This window comes from Haliaeetus albicilla, chromosome Z, assembly GCF_947461875.1.
Source record: "Haliaeetus albicilla chromosome Z, bHalAlb1.1, whole genome shotgun sequence".
Lineage (NCBI taxonomy): Eukaryota > Metazoa > Chordata > Aves > Accipitriformes > Accipitridae > Haliaeetus > Haliaeetus albicilla.
In genome coordinates this window covers 22,562,233-22,587,164 of record NC_091516.1, presented here as the reverse complement: position 1 = coordinate 22,587,164, position 24,932 = coordinate 22,562,233, and the positions used below count along the sequence as shown (strand labels likewise).

The window sequence follows — 24,932 nt, the reverse complement described above, 5'->3', positions numbered from 1 at the left end:
ATTTTTCCCTGTGTTGTGTATGACTATCTTCAAGCAGCATAGGAAATGAGATCTCTTCCTACATCAATATTACAGCATTCTAAAAATCCCATCTGCAAAACAGACATGGCTGGGAGAAAGGCGGACCTCCCAGCAGGCAGGAGAAGCCATGGGAGCAGCACGTGTATGGGAAGCATACACTGACCAGCACTGCAGGCGGTTTTTCTGGGTGCCAGAAGTCCCCGTTCTGCCCTCATCTAATGCAAGAAGGCAACAGACAGCAACAGAAGGGAGGCTCGTTGTTAACTCTGTCTTTCCTGGCTGCACAAAAGCGAATATCCATGTGGTGTTTGTGCCTACAGGAGATACATAGTCTTCCTGAAGCTTCAGGAGCTGTGTTCCACTGGGATGGAGCAGCTCCACTGGTCGCAGGGGGCTTGGTAGAAAAAGATGCTGCAAGATTGGATCTGCTGTGGGCTGGGCATCTGAGAGCAGCCTGAGATCTCACAGCTAGCTATAGTGCGATAAAACTTTTATCCTCTTTTAAGCACAGTGAAGCAAAGCAGCTCATAATTACTTAAAGTATGGGCCCCCAATCCCAGCCATCACAGTGCTGCTGGGGATTTGTTACTTGCCCTAGCAAGGCAGATTAGTGGCTGAAGCAGTTTGTCTCTTCACCTGTGATCAGACTTCAGTGGGTGGGAAACTGCAGAAAATCCACCTCTTCACATTGGTCCCAGGTTTCCTTGCACTGGGAAGTATGTTAGCTGAGGTTAGGCATTACGCGTGAGAGCAAGCGGTAGCATCCTTCTTCTTGTCCGAGGTTTATCTCACACCTGCAGGTGAGTGCTGTGTGCTGTCCCACCACGATGGTGAGCCACACGATGATGTTAGTGGAGGCCATGGGAGAGATTCAGGCTGGGACCATTTAGGACATCTGATTGTACACTGCCTACCGACAACTGGATAAAACTCTGCTGCTGGGGTTCTCCATACCTTATAATGTTTGTCACAAAGCCAAGCTGTTTGACCAGGATGTAGGCACTGAGCCTGAGTGAGTTAACACCTCTTGTGTACTGTAAGTGTGCTGAGCCACTGCACAGCATCTGACCATAGACACAGATCTTCCAATAATTCAAAATGTTCTTGGGGTCCTATTTATCACTGTGACCTTGCTGACATGAAAAAGAAGGACATGGTTTAGTGGGCATGGTGGTGTTGGGTTGACAGTTGGACTCGAACATCTTAAAGGTCTTTTCCAACCTAAACGATTATATGATTCTCTGAAACATCCTTGTCTATTGTACAGAGCTCTTCTGGAAAAAGAGTATAAATTTAGGGGACTGGGATGTCCAAAGTCTCCATTAATTCTATGCCTGGCTTTTTTGATGCTGGCCTCATCAGTGTATTTAAAACAAGAAACTAAGGCAGCAAGCTGATCTCAATGGTGCACACGTGGAGAAGGGAAAACAGTTTTAATCTTTTGATGCACCTGGTGTTACTATAGAGCTGTTCTGTTGCCAGAGCTCTGGCTTGCTCAGAGAGTCATTTCTTAAGGTGCTGTCACTGTTTCAGGACCTAAATAAATGGGTCGTGGATGCCAACTCCATATTAGGTGAAGGCAGTAGGTCCATTCCAGACAAACTGTGCCCATCCCACAGCAATGGGGTGCATGCATGGGTACCCCCATTCATCAGTGGGAGTGTTGCACTGCTGTGGCAGTAGCTATGGTGGGCTCTCAGGTGTGTGAGTGATTAACTCTGGAGGTGATCTTCATGAAAGTGAAAAAAACTAGAGAGAGTGGAAAAAGGGGTGAACACATGCATGGGAAAGAAGAGATGCACCAATGAGGTGTCCTGGTGGGGGCTGTGTGTGCCATAGTGTGGTACCTCCATATGCCAGTAGTCCTGGATTCTTACTTACTGCTTATGGCAAATAAGTGTAAGGAGCCTGTCAATTTCAAAGACTTTTCAAGTATAAAATACAGAGCAAAATGTGGAAGATTGTAAACTGAAAACACATCAGCAGAGAGATGCTAAGCATGTGAAATGCTTGTTTACATTTATTATTTTAATGTGATAATTTTAAAGAGACAGTTTCTGAAATGTGGGGGGTTTTTTGCTAAAGAGGGACTTGCAGCTAAAGCACATACAGAATCTGCAGTGCCGCAGTAAAACTGATGCTGATCGCTTCAGCCAAGTCTAGCAAATCCTGTTCTTTCTGTGTATCCCCTTTAATGTGAGCCAGGGTTTATTGATTTCCTCTGTGTGCTTATATACATTCTTTTCTGCAGCTTAAAATAAAGTCAGAATTATTTGTTCTTCGAAGCCAGCCCTTCCTTCAGCGAATCGCAAATTTTCCATTAGGGACAAAACCTTGCATGGAAAACCCTGCAGGAAGAATGCCTTCTCTCCCTGCTGGCGGTAGGTACAAGAGGCAGATGACCCGAAGCTGTGGAGCAGGAGGGAGCAGTGATTGAAATAGTTCCCCGCCCCCTTGCCTCCCCCTTCCCAGCTAGATCATCCAGAGCAGAAGAGATCATGAGCATCCATGGGAAGGGAGGGGGGAAAAGTCTGTGGCACTGAAATCCTAACTGCACCCCCTCCCTGCTCCTCCTGCTGACTTACCAGCCTTCCTATTCCTTGTTAAAGGCTGATTGCAAAGAGTTAAACTGTTTCCATATGTCCAGTGCGAGAACAGAGTTTGTAGCCTTTGGCAACCCCTGCTGCATCCAGCTGCAGCTGCTACCTGTGTGTTCCCCGGGGCGCCCACCGGTGCACATGTGTGTGTGCGTGTGCGAGTGTGTAGATGCGCGTGCACACGCACGTGTGCTCGTGACATCTGAACCAGGCCCCCACCGTGTCGGCGAAACTGGTCTGCCCTTGTTGGGGGAGATACTAATTCAGAACAGTTTCTTTCCCCTCCTTTCTTACGCTCAGAGCTGACCACGAACCATGTCAAACAATATACAACCGAGAAAAATGCAAATAAACTTAAGTCTGCATAGCCCAGCAATGCAGCTAGCCGCCCACTTCCAAGATACTAAACTGGTGTACACATGATACACAAAGAACGCTGGCTAGTTTCACCAATCCCTTCAGACAAAAAGAAAAAAAAAAAAGAGGGGGGGGAAAACCTGATCCTTGTCTTTATATCAGTGAGGTTGGAGTTCTTGCTAATAAAGGAGCTTTTCCCATGATGCAGTGTGATAAGGATTGGCCTACATGTAGCCCAGCAAGCCACTGCTGATGTTTTCTTGATTAGGTATCTTATCTTCCATTGAGCTGCATCTGATGAAGGTTGCTGACCGCGTAATGGCAGGGAAAGCATCGGACAGCTCCATAAAATGGCAGCTATGCTATGATATGTCAGCCAGGACCTGGTGGATGGTAAGTTGGTGTGATAACTTCTTTTTTTTTCCCTCCCTGGAAGCTTTTTTTTCCTTTCTGAACTCCTCCTTCACTGTTGCAATGCATGTGCTGCAAAGTTCAGAGTGTGCAAAGTTTCCAGCTCCAGCTCAGTGACTCCGCAGAGCTCCTAAATATCACAGTCAGCTAGACAGGGTTTCTCTGCAGTTGTAGTGGCATGGGCCTTCTTTTTAAAACAGCAGGAAGGACAGCATGGGATTTTTCTTTCTCCTTTTTCTCTTCTTCCTCTCTCTCTCCTTCTCTTCCCCCCCCCCCCCCACCCCATGAAATGCAAATTTTGCAGTGCTTGCCAAGCTAGTTGGTGTGAGAATGTAGAGGTAGAAGCAGTCACGGGAAAAAAGAAAGCAGCCTTGTCATCATGCTCTTGGCTAATTGTTCTTGAGCTGGTCTTAAAAATAGAGCAATCTGCCTCTTTATTCTGTTTCCTCTGAATAATTATTTAGAAAGTGTATTGTATCATGTTGTGAGCAGCCTCCTAATCAGTATGCGATTGTCCCCCACGCTTCCCCTTAATTTGGAGTCCTCCTCCCCTCCAATGAATGCAGTAACTGGAGCAACTACTGATTAATATGCCGCTTGTCATAATTAAATTTAGTTAATGAGGATATGCATATTCAGCCCATTTTTTCTTTGTTTGGACGAGCATGGCTTTTTGTTCATATTTATACAGCTGCAAATGAAAGCGGGGAGGTGGAAAAAAACCCTACAGAGCTCAGGGAAGGGTGGACCCTGAGAGACAACTTTTTTAATGTTGCCAGGCAAAGGAGCCCAAAACTTTATTTAATCAAAACAGTGGGGCCGGGAGCATGTGTTTTGGGAACGAAAAGCTTTTCTCTGCAGAGCTACATGAAGTTTTCTCCACATACTGATTTTGTGGCGTGTGGACAATGGTCTCTTGTATGCAATAGCCATGCCATGAAAGGGACCTTCTGCTGGCTAGCATTCCATTATGAATATTAATTTCATTCTTGGGTTGCTTTGTCTGGTCGTGTATTTTTACCCTTTTCATTCCTTCATTGATTGCCTTTGCTTGTTTGTCTGGATAATTATTATGCTTACTGCATGGGCTGCTTTTTCACAATTAGTACAGTGCTGAGACAATAGGCACTTTATTCTTGGGCGGTGGGTCTGGGGAGCACCAGTGGATAGCACGTCCCAGTGCCTGGACAGAAGGCAGCTTTCTGATTATAACTGCCTTCCTACACTGCTTTGCAACGACTTCATTATCTTTCCAAAGGTGGATGTTGATACGTGCCTTCAGTGAGGGTATCATACCTGAAGGGAGTATTTAATTTAAATTCTGTTTGCTACTTGTGATTGTTTCTGTACTTTTTGAATACTTTTTGACTTTTTCTGTCTTTGCTACTTGTTGAACTACTGTGATATGCACATTCATGTAACTTTAAAAAGAACACAGGAGGAAAGTAGATGATAAAAAGCTGCTTGTGAACCTACTTTTTTGCTGGGAGTTATACTGTGTGGTATTATGTTTAGATGCATGTTTAGATCTTTAATCAGACTTTTTTATTGTAAGTGTGTACATTATTGAAAAGAGCTGTTAAAGTGGCTGACAGATGTTTAGACATAGGCACTATGAAATGTTTGCGTAGCAAATTTCCTTAATATTGCATGTACAAGGGCTTGGGGTTTTTTAAGGAGCATGTCTTAAGTTTAATAAAAGTTTCTCTAAGGATAGCTTTCAGTAAGCTGGCATTGCTTCCAAAGGGAAAAGAAAATCAATACTTTCACTCCATGCAGTATTTCATCCTGAACGGTAATCTGTAAAGTACAGGTAACGTAAATGTTCAGTCACAAGTGTGTATTTCATGCACACTTTAGAAAACGAGTTTTCTAAATGCTTTAAAAATGCTTGACTGTTAAGTAGAGGAGAAAATCAAATAACATTTTAGCTGTGCATTAAATTTTGCATCATATTTCTAATTTATAAAGTTGCAGTTGTAGAATCAAACGTAAACCCATGTACAATGTGAATTGTTTTGTCTCAAAGAAGAAGTATCTTATGCTTCAATGCCATAGTATACAAAATATTACCACAGAGCTTATTGTATAATTATTTATAGTAAATTCCTATCAGGAATATGCAGTGTAAGTAAAACCTTAACACTTCTGAGAAAAAAAACAAGAAAGGCAGACTTCCTTAGTTTTCTGCTTCTGCTTTTCCTGAATGATTGTAAACATTGAATTGCAAATGCCTTGTGGGGAACAGGAAATAATGTATTAAGATGGTTACTCATAGTTATAAAAAAGTTCATTAACAAAAGCTATTATGACAGGCATCATTACAAAACTTATGAGCTATCTACTTGTAATTATTTTGCAACACAGATATTTAACATAAAATTTAGTTTGAATATTCCTAAAATACTGGCTTCTTTTTATATATATTTTTTTAAAGTAATTACATTGAAACTATTCTCTGGAAAACAACATTCTTTCCCTTTAAATTAAGTGGAATAAGTGTTTAGTAAGTAAAGTCTGTGTTATCCACCTATGGTATTGTAGTACTACTCTATTGTTTCCTATCTTACTGTTTATTTCATTCAGACTATTTTATTTAACTACAATAATAACAAATCAATTTGGTAGGGAAAAACCAAACAAACAGAAATTACATGCTCTCTCCATCTGTGTTCTCTTGAATATGGTCATATTTACTAAAACACAAGAGGTTAAAAGTTTTACTCAGAATGCAATAAACAACCCAGTGCAAACAAAAGTAAACTTTTAAGATATTAAATAACAGTAAATACATGGAGAATTGTTAACTTATTATCTCAGTCTTTTAGATGGTGTTAATGTGACCATCTTAGTTACGCATCATCTTATTATTTTTGCATTCAAGTTTATTGTGAGGGAAAGAACATATTCAGTGAAGAGACAGAACCTATATATCAAGTACCGTTCAGTACAGCTGGCAAATACTCTAGATTTTTGTTATTGAAAAATCTCCATTTATGAAGTAAGGAGGAATAATGTTGAGGGTGATTGAGAGGATGATACCCATGGAAACACTAGATATTTTTAACTGTCTCTTCATTAATGGCAAAGGGCTAGTTTGGGATTACAGTCATATGGTGTTTTGTGATTGACTTTACGGATTTAAAAATTCAAATCTAAGTAGCTATTTACAAAACTTTGTAGCATTGTTAGTAGGCTGCTGGGTTTTTCTTGTGAGAAAGGTTTCCAAATATTTACATCTCAGGCACCTATTGAAAGCTATTTTGCTAAATCTGTGCCAAAGTCTGTATATATGTTTCTGGTTGTCAGATCATTTGCATGCAAATCTATAGAGTGTAAATATATATTCTAAAAAATCTCTTCTTCCTAATCTCAAACCCATATTTTTGCACACATATATACATGCATGTGCAGTAGAGATAGAGAATGAAAAATAGTCTGTCTATTCAAAACTGTTGGAAAAAGGTATTGAAATCGCAGGTTTGTGTTAAGAACAACCCAGAGACAGCTGGGAAGTTCTGATCCGTTGCAAATATTGCACATTTCCTATTGCTTACTGGCTTGATATTGTGATCAAAAAAATCATAACAAACTATTGGAACAAAAAGTTTGTCAATACAACATTTATCACTTTTCTATTCTACTCTATATTTTTGCTTTCAGAAAAATATTTTTTAAAAGAGAGATTTCACATAACATTAAGGCTGTATTAGTAGGGCATATAATCCCAAGTGGAGGTAAAAATATTAACAATTTAGATGCTATATTTCAGTATTTAAGTAATTATTCCAATCCTAAATTTATTAGTAAAGCCAGGTTTTAATGTACTTTTTGGTTTAACACAAAAGTTAATCACATTCCAAGGGAGTTGCAGTATGTCAATATTTTGCAACAGCACATCTGTGCAGTTTTCTAATTTGGATTAAAATTATATTCATAACACAACAACTCCATCAGTTGTTCAGATGTACAGCTTGTTAATGAATCCTTTGTTCTCAATAATGACTTTTAATTAAATGATTTAGAAACAAATGTCAGTATAACTGTGGACATATTGAACATGTTGTGCTTATTTGTGGACCTAGAACACAATATCTTAATTCTATAAATTTCAGAGGGAGGAGTGGGTAAAAGGAAGGGTTAGCTCAAGGTTATATAGGTAAGCTGTTGTTCAGTTTTCCTTACTTACACAAAAATGCAAACAGTATACATAACTTACTACAACATCCTTTAGTAACTATGTAATGGTTATTCTGAATGATTAGCCCAAAGATGTCTTTTTTAAGACATGCTTTGTATGCTTATGAGAGACTATAAGTACATTGGGTTTAGTTTTTGTTCGAAACACATTTCAGTCTATAATAAATATCTGGCTCAGGTACTATGTGTACTTAGTATGTCTCAGAATCAGATTGTTTAAAAGCAGAAGGATCTGTCTGGAGAACTGTAATACATGAATGCACGTTCCTTTCTAAAGGTTAATTTTTTTTTTTATGGAACAAGGGAATAATCTTCCTTTGTCAAGGAAAAACCTAGAAGCAGCAGGGAATTTAAGTGCTCACAGTATACACTAGTGTAGAATGAAGCTGCTGTTGCTCATGTTTAATACTTGTTCATTGCCAATTTTTGAAAAATGTGTCCTTTTAACCAAGAAAAATATATTTGTGCTTATTCACAAGCGCATATTTTTCTAGTTCCTCTGTGGCTTTTCCCTTTCAGTCCCTTGCATTTAGCTATGTATTTCCAGTTAGATTTTCTACTGTGAGGTGTTTAGCAGTTGCAGCACGTTCTGGGTGAAACAACTTTTTCTACTTGTGCTTCATATTTGTATCCAGCAAGAGCTCCACACCGTGAGTCTCACAGTGCCTCCTTTTGTCTACTCATTCTGGTAGTGTTAACAGTTTTCTTATGAAGAAAGCTGTACATCAACAGTATCATAAAAACGTGTTTGTGTGTATGTGTGCATGTGAATGCAGATCTAAATATGTGTGCTCTGTGTTGGCTTAAGGCATGATCCAAAGTTCACTGAAATCAGTAGAAAATGACTATTTAATTCTAATGCATGCTTCTGCAGCATGTAAAATGCAGTTGTACTTTATATAACCTGTCTGTAATTTATACAACTGTAATATTCAAGATGTAATTACATTGGTGTTTCATGTACCTGTTCAGGAACAGTTTCCCTTTGTAACTTACCTGAATATGGGCTATGATTGAGGAAACGCATGTATGAAGCAAGCTATGGCACCTTGCTGTAGCTGAATCTTCTGTAGGACCTACAGAAATCTTACACAACTCATAATAAAGCTGGTTTTTTCTGTTCTGAAGTTATCAGTCTGTTCTTTCACTTTCCTCTTTTTTCCAGACGCCTGTTTTCTTGTTGCCATCTTTTATTATTGTTATTATTATGCAAAAAATGTAGTTTTCTAGCTGGAATTTATGATAATTTGTCTCTGATGTTATTTGATGATTGTTAAGTCAAAATTCTGAACTGTCTTTAAAATTTTACTACAGCTATTCAGAATTCTAAACGAAACCAAGCAAATATTTTAACTGATCTTGTACCCTGCAAGGTCATCTAAATGTTTAAGTTCTTCTGTCCTTGCACTAGCATGTATGTGCAGTAATAGATCTATTTTGTTAAGCAGAGGTTCAATGTCAAATGTCAAATCTCAAATTGTCACTGTGAAATGTCAATTTCTCAAAGATATTAAGTACTGATGGGGGATATTTTCTATGTAGCATCCTTTTAAATGATGACTCGCTTCTCAGGGAATTTCAAAGAATACTACCTTCCAATGGAAGTGAACTGAATTCTTTGTAAGTCAACGAGAGACTGTGCACAGAGAGGTTAGACTAGATGTAAATTTTCCCAATGCTCAAGAAAATGTGACATAAGGGGTTTGGTTTCTTCCATATAATAAAGACTTTTGATTTCTTCCATGTAACAAATTTGATCCCATAAAGTTATATGGTCTTCTATTTAGGGCAAGCAGTCTGTAAAAGAAAGCTCTTACCAAAACCTATTGGTCTTGAGAATTGTGGATACAATAGAGCAGATATGTGCCCCTTAAAAATGAATAGCAGATCACACTGAATCCTTTAATGCTGGGCTTTTAAACTAAACCAATTTAATATTTGAAATGCTTTATCTTCATATTGTGGCACTGCCAAATTGTCCTGTTTAACCACTCATACTCCATTTGCTCTGGCAGACTCATGTTTGCTTGTTCTATCTAACTTTTTCAGGTTTTGAGGAGCTCTGCTTTTATAACACCTTTAAAATTACCTGTTATTTAACATCAAAAGGGTATTCTACAAGAGTCTTTCACTGGACATAACTAACTATGCTGATTCCATATATGAAGGCATCACTGTGCTACCTCAAAGTAAAAGTTAAGATAGTTTCAGAAACCACTGAGATTTATTGCACCACCCTGGAAGGCTGATGAAGTTTTTATCTGTCAGAACATCTCTGCAGACGTGCTGATGCTTCTTAAGCAGAGCTTACTGCCTTGGCTTCCTAGCCACAATATTGTTCCTGCATGTGTGTTTGCAAATCAAGGATTTCTCAGTTGCATCTTGGAGGATACTGGGGGGGATGGTGGTGGTGTTTGTGTGTTTGTTTGTTTGTCTGCTGCCCACAATACTGCTACAGTTCCTTATTTCATTACTCACTGCTCTCACAGAAAAGTCTTCTCCCTGGATTTAACAGCAGTCTAGGATCCTGTCACACTAAAAAAGGAGAATACAGTCTACATAAGTCTGCATAAACATATTGTGAGGTTATTTGGCCCACCAATCAAATTTATGTTTGAGTGCATTTTCATGGGCCCAACATTAGAAAAAGGTCTTAAATGGGTTTGACCTGAAGGCTGACATCTATCCACCCAGCACCCACGGCAGATGCAGCAGCAGCAGCAGCAGCAGCACTGGCTTCCAGTTTACACCCGGGCTTGAACTCCAGCTCCACAGGGGTACAGCACAGTCCTAAAGCCCATGAATTTTCTGTCCTTGGTACTGATGATTAGCAAGTTCGAGTGGCAGGTGAGGACTCCTGACACAGAATCTGGACTCAGTTAGCCATTTGATTAATTTCAATTATTATTAAAGTCTTCAGTAGCCATTTCAGTTGATTTCCACCAGCAGCACCATGCTGCCCTTGTGCTTTTCACTTTAATCCTGTCAGTGATGCATCTGACTCCGATTTCATGTTGTGACTTGTCATAAAAATCTGTTCTTTTCAACCAAACTAATTATGAACCTGGAAAAGATTCCAGAACAGAAAACATTATGAGTTTCATCTAAGGCTGAGAGCACCTTAGATAAGGAGTATTTGCTAGCGAGAGAAGTCCTTTCAGTCTTGCTCAGATAAATTACATCATGGTTAACACTGCTACCCAAACAATTGGTGCAAAAAATTAATTAGAACAAAGTGAATGTGTTAATAGCAACGACATGTCAGTTCTGAATTACTAAAAACTCTTACCCAAAGCTAATGTAGTACAGTGATCTTCAGACCACTTCATCCAAATGTGTTTTTCCATTTTGCTACTAGAATTATCTCAAGGTATCTCACTGACAAGTGAAAGAGTAGAATATAATTAATTGTTAGTGTTCTTCTACAAATCAATAAGCAAACTGATGTATCATTAACTGTCAGAATATCTACACTGAGTAGCATATAACCATTCAGAACTTCAGTCCATCTAATTGCCTTATCAATGTCTCTCACCACAGCAGAAATTGTAGGGAGTTTTAAACGCTGAAACATTTATTCTTGGAGTGAATAAATTGATTTACATGATATAATGCTTGGTATTTTTGATATAGTGTTTGTACATCTCTGTATCTCAAATGATGCTGATGTGTAATTAGAAGTTTCCTGGTATCTAATGTGAAGATTATCCCCTCCATGACTAATTTTAGTGACTGTTTTAATTTTCTGTATATATCGTCAACAGCAAAAAAATGTCCATACAGAAGTACCAAGTGTAACAAGCATGGAGGGGAAAACACTCATCTGTATTAGCTCTTAGGCAGCTTTCCAAGTAGAAGGCCTGATTTCATCTTGGTCCAATTTAAACTGCTGCATTTAACAAGACCCAGTGAAGACAGAAATGCAGCTCACCTGTTTCAGACAAAGGTATCCTAATAAACTTTTTTCCAAAATGTATTGGAAGTCGCTCAGACTTTTCCTTAAACTCTCAAATCAGTTTTATAACGATAGCCTTAGTAACATTGGTTGTAGACTTCATATGTGGATATTTTTAAATTTGTTTCATTTGTCAACATATAAAATCAGAATTATAGTGGTCTTTTTCTGCAGTAGTTTGCAGTAAGAAACTTGAAAGAGTACTGAAGAAAATCTGGAACATGCATTATTGACTATAAATAGAAAAGATATCTGTCGGTTTAATTTTTTTTTTCAACTTCATATGTTGTTGCTAAAATTAATTAAAACTATTTAAACTGACTATTTGAAGGAAGTGAAAGGGAGGTTGTGTTCTGGAACATATTCAGGTAGGTTTTCTTAATAAATTCCACAACAATGGCAGTGGCCTTTGGTGCACGTTTATGTATATCTGATGCTCTGCATAGGCCAAGAGGGAGCTATAATATTAGCACAGGGGTTGACACAAGGAAAGAAATTGTCCAGAATTATTTTGCTGCTCCTTAGTGTTGTCATTCAAGACACGGATGGTGATTTATCCGCCCTTTACTGTCCTGCACTCTACAGATTGATCCGCAATTAACTCGTTACTTGTATCTTGTAATCAGGAGGTCTTGATACACAATGATGAATGTATCAGAGCCTTTCTTTTCCTATCAGTGTCCTACATTTTTGCCAACAATAATGAGCTGTCACAGTGTGAGTTCTGGAGACAAGATTAGTGCACGGAAGAATGAGTAAACCTGTACACTAGGAGCATAATTAAATCAAGCAGAACATAATAACAAGCATGTTACAGCAGTTTGACACGAAACAGGGACAAACTTGAACAGGCTGCTAAATTGTGTACGTATACAAAACTGTGCTTCATTGTTACACTTTAAAGATTAGCAGTCTTGGTGGTACCATCTTCATTATCGCCCAACTTTGCATAGCTTGGTTTCCCTGTGTGCACTGTTAACTCAGACTATGAAGCATAAGGCTGATGCTCTGTTTTCCACATACGACACTTTTTGGCAGCACACTGTTTATATCAGAGCAGCGGGAATTGCAACAGCGTGATTTTGGAAATTGCAGTGAAGTGTAACGGCAAGCAGGTATGGCTCTAAGGTACGTAATCTGCTTCTGTAGGAGGAGAGGAGAAGCTGGGTGACTGATACCTCTCTAAAAAACCCACTCAGGTTTCTCCCACATTCCAGGCAGCAGTGGAAGAGAGAAATTCGAGGTTAGCAGTGAGCCCCAGAGTGGTGATTGCTTTGTAATGTAAAAAATTCAATTACGTGAAATGTTAGACCCGTCTCTGTGCCTTAGCTCTCCTCAATCTATTTAGGGATAGTCAGGATAAAAAATGAAACTTCTCAACAGATGCCTGGCTGCCTGGGTACAGAGAGGAAAACCATAATTTGTCTGTAATCCCTAATGCAAACAGTTGTTCATTAAGAAACAAAACTAATGTAATCTTGATGATTTGCTTGGATTTCTACTCTATCATGGCGTTTTGTACAGCTGGCAGGCTAATGTAATTTTACTTAGAAACCCAAAGCAATCTGGTACTCAGACAACACCATGTAGATTTAGGTAAATTTGGGGCTCAGATTAGCATAATACTAACTAATCATGAATATCATTTGCATTAATTAGAGTATTGGGGAAAGATTGTTTTTAAATGAAGAAAATTGAAAGAAAGATTAAGGGCAAGGGCTTACAAACCTAGTTTTGCTTTATGCAAGAATATAACAGATGATTTCTGCTATAATGCCTAATATTTTAATGTATAAGTATTAATTAGAGTATCAGCAAAAGATTGTTTCTAATTGGAAGAAAACTGAAAGAGAGATTAAGGGCAGAGTTTATGAATCTGCTTTTGCTTGATGCCAATATGTAGCAGATGATTTCTCCTATAATGCCAAAGAGCTTAATCTGTAAAGGATAGGGTGACTAATACACTACACAGTAGAGACACTACAAGGATTTTTTTTCCAAATTAGGTTTATTTCATGCTAAAAGAAAACTAGATGTTGTATGAATATGTCCATGATATTGCTAACAAAATCAAACTAGTCGAACAGAAAAAAATCACCTTTGAAGACATAGGCTGTGGTTTAAAATATGATTGACCCTCAATGGTTTAGAATTTGGTATAGCTGGTTCCTTAATAATTACAGTATTTCTAGGTTATCTGAGTGCTTTCTTTAAAAAAAAGAAGGTTAAATATCTATGCTTTAGACTAAGTAACAAATATGTTATAAGGTGCTCTCTATTTTAAAGCTATAATCCAGATGGACAGCACCTCTCTTCCCTACATCTCTCTGGTCACTCAAGGCTTTGGGAGCAGATTTCATGTCTATTTCAAATATCAAATCAGGAAAACATTTAGCAGGTATGCCTTAGCTTACAAATATTTTCAACACTTCCCTGTATGCTGATTATTACTATTTATTACTGCAATATTTTACTGTAGTTAAGTGTTGATATAGTATACAATTTCTTCAGTAGCACTGAAAGGCTTCTTGGTTAGACAGTGCAATTTCAGAGTACGGCCTTGTTAGTCACTGAAATTAAAGTAAAACTGATTTTACTGTATGTAGTAGCAGGTCTAATTTGGAAGAGTATAGGGATATTATATAGTGGGGCAGTGTTTCATACATCGCCTGTTCTTATAGGACTGATAATTTTGACATTATTCATTTGGGGACATAATCCAAAATTTAAATCAATCTTGCCTCTGGCTAGACTATTGAACTTCTGTTTCATTTAAGTCCTTTTAGGTCATAAGGCATTGAAAAACTTATATCGATATGCTATCACACTTCTCTCTCCTAGGGGAAAATGTGTTTACATACATACTGTGTGTGCAAAGAGGGAAGGATGAAAAACAGGCGAAAGAAGTTGTGTTGTGGAGGTAGGATGGAAATCATTCTGGTCTTTCTCAAAGCAGCCTGCGAGGCTTTTCAGTGTTTTTATAGCAGGGGCTGAAAAGGCTGTGCTTCTGTCAGTGATTTGAACTTCTGCATAGATGTGTTCTGTGAGACAAAAATGCGAGGTCAACAACAGCAGCCCAACAGCTTAAGAGATCTTTTAGCCTTCTCAGGTGTCAGGCCATGAGATAGCATCGAAGCAGAACAACTTTCAGTGTGATGTGACCACATTATGAAAAGCAGTGAAATGAGTTTAGTAAGGTCTCATGTTACTGAGAAAGTGTTCAGGCCACATACTGGAAACATTTTCATTTTCTCAAGGCTGCTGCTTCTCATGCTTAAATAGCATGCACTGCTGTAGGTTACTTTTGTCTTCAAACAAATGCCTCCTGAAAAATCCAACACATCAGCCTACCCAGTCATTTGGGGATGTGTTTGCAAGTACTGCAGAGTGCTCAGACATTTAGTGACTGGAGACCTTTTTTCTTCCTTTTCATGCAAAGCCTATCTTGATATTGCTAGCATTTAACTTTAAATGAATCTTCCTTTGCATGATGATCTACCATATTAGAGAAATTGGGTGATGTCTGGTTAAATTCAATACATAAATATTTCCCCAAAGCATAACTGAATAAAGAAAGCATGGGTATGCTTAGTAATGTCATATAGCAGTAGGGTTTGTATTTGACAATCTTCCTGTCCCTGCAGATACTCCAAACATACTGATTTTCAAAGTACTTTAGTGATGAGGGCAAGTATTCAAGGAAATATGCTTTTTGGCAGGAAGAAAGATAAGAGGGAAGGCATTTAAGGGAAGGCATGTTTGAGTGCATCTTCTAAGCTCTTTGACTGAAAAAAAAGAAAATATAATTCTGTCATCAGTGAAAACAGGACAGAAATCCACAGTCTTAAGTACACTTATTGACTATTGCCCTAAGTAGTCATTATAGGAATATCCACAGTATGCATGCCAACATAGTGTAAAACGCTTTAAATATGATCAACCTGTCTCTGAATAAGAAACAGGTTAATTTATCATGTGATGAGCTCTATCTCTCATACTAATGTTTCTTAGACCAACTTATATGGATTGTAACCCCGTGCCCAGTGTTGCAGTGTGTGGTACAGATGCACTCCATGGCTGAAGCGCAGGAACATGCCCTCTAGCCAAGAAATCTGGGCGCTATTGCTGAATCTAAATTCATTAGCAGTCCTACTTTGTGCTGAGTCCTCTTGCCAGGCAGGAAAAATGTCATAAAACATCTTTCCTTAACTGCTAATAAATGCACACAGAACAGCAATTGTGAAAGTTTTCCCGCCTAACAAAATATATGTAAAGCAGCTGAGGAAGGAGAGGCACAGGAGCTCTGAGTTCCTCAAGTACCCCCAAAAGAACAAGATAGGAAATTTGATTTAAGCAAACTTTAATGTCAATGTCCTGTGGGTGAAACTGCACAGTAAGAAGAGCTGGACCTCTTACGCCAACCCTTACACCAAATAGAAAGGTCATTTGTTCTAGAAAATGAAAGCTCCAAAAGCACTCCAAGGTGGTGGTCTTATCAGACCTATAGTCCTATCTTTGGTTTTGGCTGTGCTGAGTAGACAGGAGAGCAACACTGGAAAATACAGTGGTTAACAATTGTGAAATGCTTACTTTGCAAAAAGCATTAGTATATAGCTTTTGCAAGTATTTTTACACAGGTTGTGAATTGTAAATTGGTTTTCCTATCTACATTTCCCAAGATTCAAGTATTTTCTACTTCACATCAGTGAAAAATCAACATTTTTCTGTTTTTGTTTATTTACTTCTTTGGACTGGAAAGGGGGAGGGGAAAAGAGTAGAGAGGCAGAGAGAAGATAGCTCACAGATGGGTGGACAGCAACTTGTATGTTAGGATCATAGCCAGGAAAACATATGATAAAGATTAGATTCCCTGCTCTGCCATTTCCCATACCTGAAAGAGATAAACAGGCAGTGAATTCAGTATTATTTTCTTCTGCATATGTGCAAGAGTTTTAAGTGGGATCAGAGACTCACTCCAAGTTGTTCACCAACTGGAACAAAAAATGAAATGTAGGAGATACACCTTTCATCTAAGTGAAGGAGAACAAAGGCTGGAAATGGGGTTTCTCACACTGATCATGTACTCTAGCCATCAATTTGCTGCTGCTGCTTTTCTCCCCCCCCCCCTTTCTCCCCTTTTCTCATTTAATGAAAAATTATATTCTGCCTCTATTTCAGGTTAAAGTTTTATTTAAGTTGTTAATTTTTTTATTGAAAGTTTTGATTTTGATTAATTGGCCTTTTTGAGAGAAATACTGCTTCAGCAATAATTCCTAGCCAGCTCAAATCCCTGCTTGGATGAGAAGTGTGTGAAGTCTTTCATCATTGAGTTAATGTTTAGATTAAAAGTATTTACAGTATTAAGTTGAACAGAGTTCTCACCTTTAAAAATGTCTCAGCTGGTCACAGTCAGATCTGAAAATGTTTGTGAATGCATAGCACATTTTTAAGAAGTTGAATTCTTCCTGTCCTAGTGTCTAATAATAATGGATACAAAGCAGTAAGACGTGTGGTCAGACAACCACAAGCAACTTTTTAAAAGCATTTTAGGAAGTTAACAGCCCCTCACCTGGAAGTTGTATCCTCAGCTTTGATGCAGTAATGGTTTCGATGTGTATGCTCTTTTTCGCAGTGCAGTACATTTTGTTGCTGTATTCCAAGCCACTGTTGGAATGGAACTGGAGTTAATGTATCCTAATACACAGTGTTTTGAACTAGAACTTAACTTACTATGCTTAACACAGTGGTATACTCAGTCCTCTTTGGAATGCTAAATGGGCTTGGCTCTCTCCAAATGTAAGTTTAGCATTAACAACTGCTTGAAACGAATAATACATCTTGTTTGAAACAATTGAGGTGAAGGAACATTTTGAGAAAGGGATAGTATTTATGACTTTACTTTCCAGGAGCTCTCAGGTTTGCTCATTTTATTCTCAAGATACAACTAAGAATAATCCATGCCTGTAAATCAACATGCTAGGTGAATCCCACAGTGATAATCTGATAACAGCAATCACCACAGCTCCTACAACATCACCTGATGCTTTTTCTTGGACACAGGCCAGACACAAAGCTGCGCCAAAGCATTGCTTTGACTTGTTCACAGCAACACACAGGGCAGGATTTATCTGGTGGAAGGAGCTTCCTACAGTGTAGACGTCCACGTCCAAGCAAGTGGCCAGAGGCTCCCTGTATAGTGAATAGCTACTTGATCAGTGGAGTTTAGGGAGGGATTTCTCTCTTTAGCAGGCATCTGAAGCAGGCTAGCTGAACAGGCATTGGTCTTACCTGCAGTTTAACTGGTTAAGTAGTTGTCCTTTTGCTCTGTCGAGCTATCATTGTTTTGAGTGTCATTTCATATCATTTTTGTTGGCTGTCTGGAAAGAAATTGCATGGTAACGTCAGTAAAATTTCCTCAGAAATCTCTGAGTCTCTTTAGATTAATGCCACCTTTCTTCTGGCTGTTAATATATTCTTAAGAAATTGACTTACTGAGCCGTGTGCTGAGTAATTTATATGGGCACTGCACTGAGGAACATATTTATAGAAAGTAAATGATTTTCTCTTCAGGAATGTTTGGGTAAGGGAACAAGGTAGTCTTTGTCTGCATTACTTTTATTAAAGATTCATGAATAGCCATATTTCTACATATCTATAAACCTGAATGATGCTTTTTAGTCACGTCCTATGTCTGACTGCAACTATTTCACTGCCTAACTGCGTTGTACATTCTTTCAGTTCCCAGGCTGTACAGAGTTGAGGTATATGTGAGAAAGAGTACTTTAAAACTGTATTAGTGCATTACATAACAGACTTCAGGAATTCTGTTTTGCAAGAAACTTGACACCTTAATACATTACAACACTTCGAACTGCCTACAGTGAGGTTTGCCCTCACCAGACAGGGATTGAAAGACTTCCTGTAGGGAAGACTATTTTTTTCAGGAGTACTTCAGGAACTTACTTCTCTAGTTAATCTGAAACTTGAACTAATAAATAGGTGAGTAGCAGCATATGTTTCAAAGGCAAAGACAGTTTGTTCTGCATTTCCAGCTCAGGTCATGAGGAGTGATGAAAAAAAAGAGGTTTTCCTTAATACTGTGAAATTACCATTAAGTGTTTAGAATGGAAATAAAAAGATATTATTTTGCAAACCTTGGGTTTTGAACCAGTACTTAATGTTACCATGTTTCTTATTCTTTTGTCTGTGAATCTCATCTGACACAACTGGTCCTTCGGATGCAAGAGAAGTTGAAATAAAAAAAGGTTTATATTGAGTGAAATTCTAGAAGCAGAGCTTCACTGGCCAAGACACAGTAAGAGAAAATCAAGATTTAATGTCCTCTCAAAAGATTCTACACTACTCAGAGGTTAGGGAAAAGCATACAAGGCCAATTTAAATCACAGCTTTAGAGAATAAAGATTAACAGATAAGGGAACAAATATGCTAAAGGTTTTTTATGGATAGCTGAATGATGAACAGGTGAAGAATATTCACACAGAGCCCCAAATAAAGCAGAGCAAGACATAATGTGCAACAAATTTTGCCAAGAGGACATTCTGAACACTTTTGAAGCTTTTTTTTTCTGTTTTATTATGGCTGACCCAGGCCGGAGGAAAGTGCTAAGATATGAGCTCCATATCTCAGCTTCTCTGAAATGTCTTAAACAAAAGAATAATTAAGTTCACATTATACACAAAATCCTGTGGGCATCACAATAGGAAGATTTCTGAAGGCAACAGTTCAATGTTCAAGTAAGCAGCCTCTCTGGACAACAGGAGGATAGCATATGAGAAATTATTTCTATGACATTAGAGATACTGACCAGCACAGCATGAGGCTTGTGACCTTTGACTTCCTTCAGCAAGTGATGATGAATAATTTCCAGTCCAAACTTGTGGATTTTCAATACGGGAGATGTTGAATAAGTTGCAAAGGAATTTGAACGGAAAATGAGAGGCTCTGAACCATATGGTGGTTACTAGATACCTAGATTTGATAACTAGATTTGCTGGTGATGTTGCTTGCTTATGCAAGACTATAACCATAAAATTTCAAGAAGAGCTGGCTTCCTACTGTGTAGTAGTATAGTGACTTTAGGGTGAATAAATACTTTCAGGTGCTCCCTGGAAAGAGACATATTTGTATGGTTTTCAAAGGCATTGCAACAGCAATCTATGCTACCTAGTAGGGAAAAGTCAGACTCTGCCTTATCATCCCATACAGCCTCTGCCTGAAAGTTAAATGTGTTATTATCTGTGTAAATAGTATATAGTATAATAATGATGATTGCTTAAGTGCTGAAAAACTAATTTAAATGTGATATTAATTTGATTTGCTCTATCTCCTGCCATTATTGGCCTGAACTCTTCTGCCTTTTGGCATAGTCATACAATATCCCTTCACTTTTAAGGGCAGTTTTTTGTGCCTCTCCCAGAGCAGAAACTGTCTTCAAGTATTTCTTTGGGGAAAAAAAAGAGGTGAAAGTGTGGCCAGTGTGTTCTGTTATTGCTTGAGATGACTTCCTAGTTCTCCAGTGACCAAAGCTAGCACAATACACATGGGTTATACAACTGTTTTTTAAAAACATAGTAAAATTGTTTGGCTGATCTTCATTACCACTTATTGAAACTGGGTCCAGCAAAAATAAAATTCCTAGTCCACCAAGTTACTAGCCATAATAACCAAGCTTTATCCCTGCTTTAAAAACTTGGTAATGAAGCCTATTTACTTATTTGTTCTTAGAACAAGATTAAAAGCGCTCCTTCTTTTGACTACTTATAAAGGATCCTGGTGAGGATGGGCAGTTGCACACACACCATCACACACGCTGTTCCAGATAGGTGGTAGTTTTCTGAGAAACACTTTCAAGCTGGTACCTTTTCATGTCTCTTTCTAAATTATTTTTGAGTGAAAACTGGTGCTGTGGTGTTCTGTGCACCAAAAGTCCCTATCAGTCCTGTTGGTATTATCTCTGGTTATTCTTAGCACTCACTCACAGACGGAGCTGTTCATAATCATCTCATGACTGGCACTAAGGAGGATTTCCCTTTTTTTTCCCCCTAACCCTCTAAGTCTCTAAGTCTGCAGGGAGGAAAGCAAGAGCTGCTGTGGTCAAAAAAGCATTGGCTGCTGCTCTCTTTCTGTCCCCATAGCACAAATTACACGGCCACAGGAGAGTATGTCAGTTAAAAGAAGATATTAAAAGGACTAAGATTACTTAGGTTGACAGCCAGATGAGTAAGAGGGTATGTAACAGAAATATAAATGTTACAAGTTGTAAAGAAGGCAATTGACTTATGCTCACTGGCAGTTGGACTAGATGATCGTTGTAGGTCCCTTCCAGCTGAACCATTCTTCTCTATTCTATTATACAGAACTAAAGTGGCACTCAATGGGATGGGATACATTCATGAGAGATACACACAAATAGTGTTTGACATGCTATGTGATTAACTGATGGAACTCATTGTTAAAGGATATTATTTGACAAATATTCACAGCTTACTGAGCTTCCTGGGTTTACTATTGAAATGAGCAGCAGGATTAAGAATGAGCAGCGAGCCTTCAGTTCAGAAAAGTTTCTTTATATAATTATCATACAGTTTAGGTACATTATAATTCTGTGAAACTATGTCTATAGGCAGAGAGTGGTTCATCTTGCAAGTGGATATTATGTTCAACCATTTATTTGTCTGGTCCACCCTTACAATTCTTATTTTCTAAATTTTGCTTTGTAGTTAACAAGTGGCCATGTCCCACTCTTTTTGCTAACTCTTTTGCTAGCTAGATTTACACTAACAGTTCTCTCATCTTTCAAGCAATTAATGACAGAGAGAGAGACCTTTCTCTGAAGCCTAAATACATATGGAAAAAAACATCTAACCTAGCAAAACAAGCAAAAATAATTAAAAATTTGAAAAGTAGTATAGTCCTGAAGGTCTCACATTAAAGGCTGGAAAAAAATGAGGATTTTATGTTGCAGCTAATCAAACCTAAACTACATCGTGAGTTAAAGCTGGCGAAATGCTGATCTTTTAGTAACATAATTCAGAAGTAAATCTGATCAACCAGTATAGTTGTAAAGGTGCCAATGTCTTAAAGAGAACTAAATCCAGCTCCTACTACTATATGAAACATACTGTCCCAATGTATATGTCAGAGATGCAGAGTTTCAAGATGCTGTGGCCTGAGGAAAAATGGTCCTGTAGCTCTGAGGAAGCAGAACGGGACCCAGAAGCCCAAAGTGCCATGCTCTGTTTTGCTGCAAACCTCCTCTGCTATAAAAACATTTTAGCATGTCTGCACCTTGTTTTCTTCAAGTGTGAAATCTGGATTTACCATTTTCATGGAGAGACAGGTGGACTATGTGGCTGGATACAGTGGAGACTGGAAAGAGCTGAAGGAATAAACCACTGACACTATGCAAAACAGCGTGCTGGTTATGCTGTGCACACCTGATGTGAACAAAACCCAATCTTCATCTAATTTATGCTCTTATCTGTGAGCCTAGTACTATGTATATAAATGAAGTTACTTTTGGACCTTGCTGCCTTCTCAAGCATGCTGATGAGACCATCCTTTCAGCAAGGATTGAAGAGCAGGCCAGGCACATTGTCAGTGGCACCATACAGTTTCTTACCATTTCATGAAAAGCAAAGGCTTGGACTGTTTCTTTGCTGTGCGTGTAGCCTGTGCAACTTCAGATGGAGTGGCAGATATTTCTTGCCAGCAAATTTGATACAGTGTGTTTCGGTCTCAGTAGCACAAGAGGTGTATGCAAGGCACTGTTTCAGAACGCTGCCCTGGGGCTGGCACCAGAATTAGGCTGGGGTGTGGAACCCCACTGGCTGCTCAGTGTAGGCAGCATCAGCAGTGATGCACTCTGGCAGTTCAGCAGCTGTCAGAGTGCTTCTGCATTTCATTTGTATTATCCTTATTTGTCTAGAGTTCTCCTGTCTGAGCAATTGCTCCCTCTTTGATAATTGCTCATGGACAACTTTAATAAAATTGAGTTTTGGGTTACAGTGTGAAATTCCACAGTCCCTGCCCTTATGCATGGAAAGAGAAGGGTGTTTTGTTTTAAATCATGTTTCTTTCTTCTCCTGCTTTATATGTGCCCTGTGCAACTTCTTGTCTAATCCAGATAATTAATAAAAGCCCTATTATTCTAATACCTAATTGCCCATAAAAAAGGGAAGTATTATTATTCCCCTCTTAAAGGAGAGACTTGATAGTCACAGAAAAATTCCAGTTTTATAACTTCTGCCCTTTCCTCAGGAGTGAAAATTATAAAGGAATTCCTTTATTAAATACAAACAAAGAAATTTCAGAGAATTCAACTACTATAGCCATCACTACCCCCCTACAGAAAAGGCTTCTATTCATATAGGTAGCAAAAAGAAAGTTGAAAGCAACAAAGACAGTATTGACTCAGTTGTATCAAGTGTCCTCAGTTCAGGTATCTGATGGCTTATTCCAGGGCCCTTCTGATTTTATCACAGACGTTATCTTATTTTTTGGACTAATGTTTTTTATCAGCATGCTAGACAGGATGTAATTATCTTGTCCTTTTTCTCTGCACAACAGCACAAGCATATTGTTATTGTGTACGTACATGTGAATGAACTGCACGTTGTTTTCTTAAATACGAGGAATGACTCCACATATGTCTTTTTGCTTAGCAAATGGACAACCTAAAGCATTCACAGGTAAACAAAAACCATGCCTTGTTTCAGATGTTCTTTTTATTAAATAGTGTAGAGGGCATAGCAGAGTTTTTGGAACACAACTGACTGTGAAAAAAAATAGGCTGTTATAGACTATTGGCAGCAACTCCTTTGATTAAGGAAAAACTTATGTGTGCATGGCTGATTTCATGTGTAGCTTTTTTATCTATAGAAGAGATATAGGTTAGGTAACAGTAACAGGAGCTTGAACATGGCAGTTTGTGAAAATTTCTCATCTCTGATTTCCCAGAGCTCCTGCTGATTCAGAAAGCATAATCTCACAGTTCGTTCCTTCAGAGTAGAGCTGCCAACCAACGTCTGATGCAACACCATTATGCTAAGACTTGCAGTGAGCCTATGAAGTCTACTTTAAACAAGCTACAACCATCAGTGACAGCAGTTTGCAATTGCTTCCTACTCACTCATTTTGAACATCTTTGTGCATCTGGGCACTGAGGTGGTTGGTCTCAACTTCACTGTGCCTCTGAAGCCATCATGACCTACTGCTGCACATGTAGAAAACTGTCAGAACTTCTACAGACAGAGGAAGTAATTCCTCCAAGGCAAAGTCAGAAAAAAGCCTGCTGCAATGCCAGTGGTGATATAAGAGGAGTAAGTATGGCTTGAGGATGAAAGAGTGTCCGTAACAGGAGAAGGACAAGTGCAATGACCCAGGTAGTTTCTCTCAGTCTTGTTTTCCTAGTAATCTTTCTGCAACTAACACCCTTTTTAACCCAAATAAATCGATGTTTAAACAGTATTGCTCAGAGGTTCAGGCAATCAGCCATTTGTTCCTCAGTCGTCGTCTTGTTTATTTCTCTGCTGATGAGATACTCAGTAATCTACCCTGGTCCAAGGAGGGGATCAATATACTCTGTTTAACAGGAAGCTCGTTTGTTTGCTGTAGATGAAATACGGTAAAGTCCTCATCTAGTGGTAAGAACTAAGTGATGCTATATAACTACTAGTTCTAGTTGGCAAACACAAAAAATGAATGTCATTCTTCATTAATCTCTGTGAAATACAAACCATTGCCCCTGTGTTTCTAGGCAGATGAGTACAGAACTGGGGGCTTCCAAAAACTCTGCCTTCAGACTGAATGTCAAGTTAGAAGAATGTCTTTTTGTTGAAACGACCCCTTTTAGCATTGATAAACTGTGATCTTTGGTGAGATGACTTATACTTAGAGCTGATAAAATGCCACTAAGCTACAAATGCATTTCTTCAGTATTTTATGCCCCAAAGGGGCAAGGGAGGGAGAAATTTTTCCCAATCTTTTAAAGTCTTCACCACCAAATTCTCAGGATGTGACTGACACAAAATCTTTGAATTAAGTTAGTTCAGATAGTTACAGAGTTGATAACCCTATGAACTTTAAATAGAAATTCATTCAAGTTTAAGGCAGTAGCAACTTCAAGAAACATTGCAGATTTCAAGATCTGTAGTTCATATCGGCAAAGTTGACAACACAGTGAGCAAGCACTTGCATCTGGCAGAGCTAGGAAGTGCAGTCCTCAACCATTGCCCTAGCACACCAAAATGTGCCACTGGTTGAAAAAAAGTATTAACTAAGGTAGCAACTTCCACAGTTGCCTCAAAAGTATAGAAATATCATCCAAAATTACAAGCTGCTGACTGGTTGCTGTACTGTCCTTCAGGACT

At 38.6% G+C, this 24,932-nt stretch overlaps 1 protein-coding gene across 11 annotated transcripts in view; it reads left to right on the top strand.

The window, feature by feature from the left end:
• The first annotated feature begins 3,236 nt into the window (after positions 1-3,236).
• NFIB (nuclear factor I B) overlaps positions 3,237-24,932 on the top strand; it is a 281,568-nt gene continuing 259,872 nt past the window's right edge. For 10 of the 11 annotated variants that reach the window (XM_069776487.1, XM_069776483.1, XM_069776475.1 and 7 more), the window contains exon 1: positions 3,244-3,368. In XM_069776487.1, coding sequence (XP_069632588.1) covers positions 3,273-3,368 — 96 coding nt within the window. In that variant the 5' untranslated portion in view covers positions 3,244-3,272. Of the gene's footprint in view, positions 3,369-24,932 lie in introns of all 11 variants that reach the window. The other variant, XM_069776485.1, reaches the window with a different exon arrangement.